At 42.1% G+C, this 3,117-nt stretch overlaps 1 protein-coding gene across 1 annotated transcript in view; it reads right to left on the bottom strand.

The window, feature by feature from the left end:
* Positions 1–1,730: 1,730 nt before the first annotated feature.
* Positions 1,731–3,117, bottom strand: part of LOC125506603 (cysteine-rich receptor-like protein kinase 44) — a 5,861-nt gene continuing 4,474 nt past the window's right edge. The window contains exon 6 of the mRNA XM_048671396.1: positions 1,731–1,845. Coding sequence (XP_048527353.1) covers positions 1,731–1,845 — 115 coding nt within the window. The remainder of the gene's footprint in view (positions 1,846–3,117) is intronic.

Here is a 3,117-nt window from a genome sequence, read left to right as displayed (position 1 = left end):
TTGATGTAGAGCTTGCCGCGACGACTCTTAGTCATCCAGCCCACGACGTAGCCCTCGAGTCCTTCAAAGCAGCCCTCCAAGAACATGAAACCATCGTGTGATAGCCCCACGGTGGGCGCCAACTGTCGTGGTTTTGTCACGGCAGATGTCCTAGAGAAAGGACTTAGTCGTGGAGCCATCGCGATGGGTTAGCTTGAAGGGGTTAAAGCGGACACAGGGACGCAACCGAATTTATACTAGTTCGGCCCCTTCAAGGAAAGTAAAAGCCTACGTCTAGTTGTGATGGAATTGATGGGGTTTCGATGACTAGGGAGCAAACAAGCTTTGCCTAAGTCTCGAGTTGTTGTCTGTTGTCCTTGAACCGCCGCCGGGTCGTCCCCTTATATACACGGGTGACGCCCGTCGGTTCACAGAGTCACAATATCGGCTCATAGATGTGTCTGGTTTGGTCTCTACTTATTCCTAACTTACAATACAAGTTAAATCCCAACGCCGGTTTACGGCTACAGGCCTTGAACCGACCATGGGCCTTGAGCCCTCCTCTGCCTTCTTGGGATTTAACATACTTAACTACTGACGAAGTAACCCGGCCCAGATAGGCCGGTTTACGCCCAGTAGTGATATCCCCAACAGGTTGGATGCACGAAATCTTAATACAGAAGAACATCACTTTATATTGCCACTTGTGATATGAACCTTTATTATGCAGTCCGTCGCTTTTATTGCTTTCATATCATAAGATCATATAAAGTTTATTTTCTCCACACTAATAAATCATACATATTTAGAGAGCAATTTTTGATTGCATGCAACATGACAACTTACTTGAAGGATCTTACTCAATCCATAGGTAGATATGATGGACTCTCATGGCAAAACTGGGTTTAAGGATATTCGGAAGCACAAGTAGTATCTCTACTTGGTGCAAATAATTTGGCTAGCATGAGGGGGAAAGGCAAGCTCAACATGTTGGATGATCCATGACAATATACTTTATTTCGGATATAAGAAAACATAACCCATTACATTGTCTTCCTTTTCCAACATTAACTCTTTAGCATGTCATACTTTAATGAGTGCTCACAATCATAAAAGATGTCGAAGATAGTATATTTATATGTGAAAACCTCTCTTTCTTTATTACTTCCTATTAATTTCAATGATTACCAAAACTATGTTTGTCAACTCTCAACATATTTTATTCATCATACCATTTATATGTGAAGTCATTACCCTCCATAAGCTTGATATGATCTCTTTACTTCTTTTTATTCTTTCTCTTTTCTTTAATTCCCTCATGATCATAGCAAGATAATCAAGCCCTTGACTCAATACTAATCTTTATTATATATAGCTCACAAACTCGATTACTTAGAAGGATCATAAGGCAAAACTCAAAACTAAATCATACTAAAACTTTATTCTAGTAGATCAAGATATTACCAAAAGGATCGAACTTAGAAAAACGGCAAAGATAGGAGTGTGATGGTGATACGATACCGGGGCACCTCCCCCAAGCTTGGTAGTTGCCAAGGGGAGTGCCCATACGCATGTGATTATGTCTCCTTCTTTAGGGGTGGTGATGCTGGAGTTAATTGTGCCTTCAGCTTTTTCATATTGTATTTGAGAAGAGCAATTTCCTCCTTTAAATCATCGACTTCCGTTTCCATCTTCAAGATCTTGTCACATAAATCTCCTTTGCTTTTCTGCTGAAAACGAGAAGGAATAGATCAGTTGTTAGACAGCTTAGCCCTCTTAAGAATACTATACTTCCTAAACTTCACGTGCATATCCCCAGGTTGAGGTAGAGGGACATCCTCCTCCTCCGAACTTGAATCATTGATCCTACCACTAATAGAAAAAGGGTCATCTGTCCCAGTTGGTAAGGGCCTTTTGTCCCGGTTGTTGAACCGGGACTAAAGTGTCGTTACTAATGCCCTAGCCCTTTAGTCCCGGTTCTTACACGAACCGGGACAGATGGGCCTCCACATGGCCGATGCGACGAGCCTGGGCAGGAGGGCCTTTGGTCCCGGTTGGTGGCACCAACCGGGACCAATAGGCATCCACGCGTCAGCATTTCAGGGGCTGGGGTTTTTGTTTTTTTTGAAAGGGGGGGGGGTTGGGGGTTTTGGGGGGTTAATTTAGGTGTTTCATATTTTTGTTAGCTAGCTAATTAATAGAGAGAAGTGTCCTCTCTTATCTCCGTGCTTGGACGACGCTACGTACTATATACGTATAGAGAGGACTAGACACGCTAGCTGGTAAGCAAATGAAGGAAACAGAAGATCGTCATGAACATATGCATACAGAGAGAAGTGATATCGACCACCTATCCTTCTCCGAGAGATTGGTCGAACAACAAGTTCTCGTATATCTATCCGAGACTACCAGCTACATATATACAATAATTATCTCTTATAATATAATCTCCTAATTATACATGAACACAGGGTCCACATAGTATTCTCCGTCTTCAGCGATCACGTGGTCAAGGAAGAATGCCGCCAATTCCTCTTGAATTGCTCCCATACGATCTGGTGGTAGGAGTTCATCCCGCATCCGAAAGATCTAATTTGAAGAAGGGGGTCAATACATATATATATATGAATAAATGAAACTCAACACAAATGATGGTAATAAAATAAAATTGTGAATATTATTGCTAACGCACTTCATATTGTTTGTCAGAGTAGCCCCACTCACAGGTCGTGTGGGGGGTGGACTCGCAAATGTAGTATCCACAGAAATCATTCCCTTGTCCCTGCCACAACCACTTTACAAGAAATAGAGGTCAATCAAACTGATAAGCAAGCATGCTAAATGGTATTGATGAAACTAGTGCTTGAATCACTAGGAGATGCGCGAAACATGCTACTATAGTACTTACTTTCAGGTGTCTAAATTGCAGCTTCTTCGGTAGTCCCGGAGCTTTTTTGGTGAATTTTCTCCAAACCCTGCCAAACAAGGAAAACAATTACTTCATATCAGGAAATGAACAAAGTTGCTGATATGGTGCGATAATGATCGATTAAGTTACTTCTCGAGCACTTCAGTCATGTCAGCATACTCCTTAGGATCTTTTTGTCTCGAGTCTAAGACGGTTACTAGTCCCTCCTC

This window comes from Triticum urartu, chromosome 5 (genome assembly GCF_003073215.2).
Source record: "Triticum urartu cultivar G1812 chromosome 5, Tu2.1, whole genome shotgun sequence".
Classification (NCBI taxonomy): domain Eukaryota; kingdom Viridiplantae; phylum Streptophyta; class Magnoliopsida; order Poales; family Poaceae; genus Triticum; species Triticum urartu.
The sequence above is the reverse complement of the archived record's forward strand: the minus strand, read 5'-3'. Positions and strand labels throughout refer to the sequence as shown.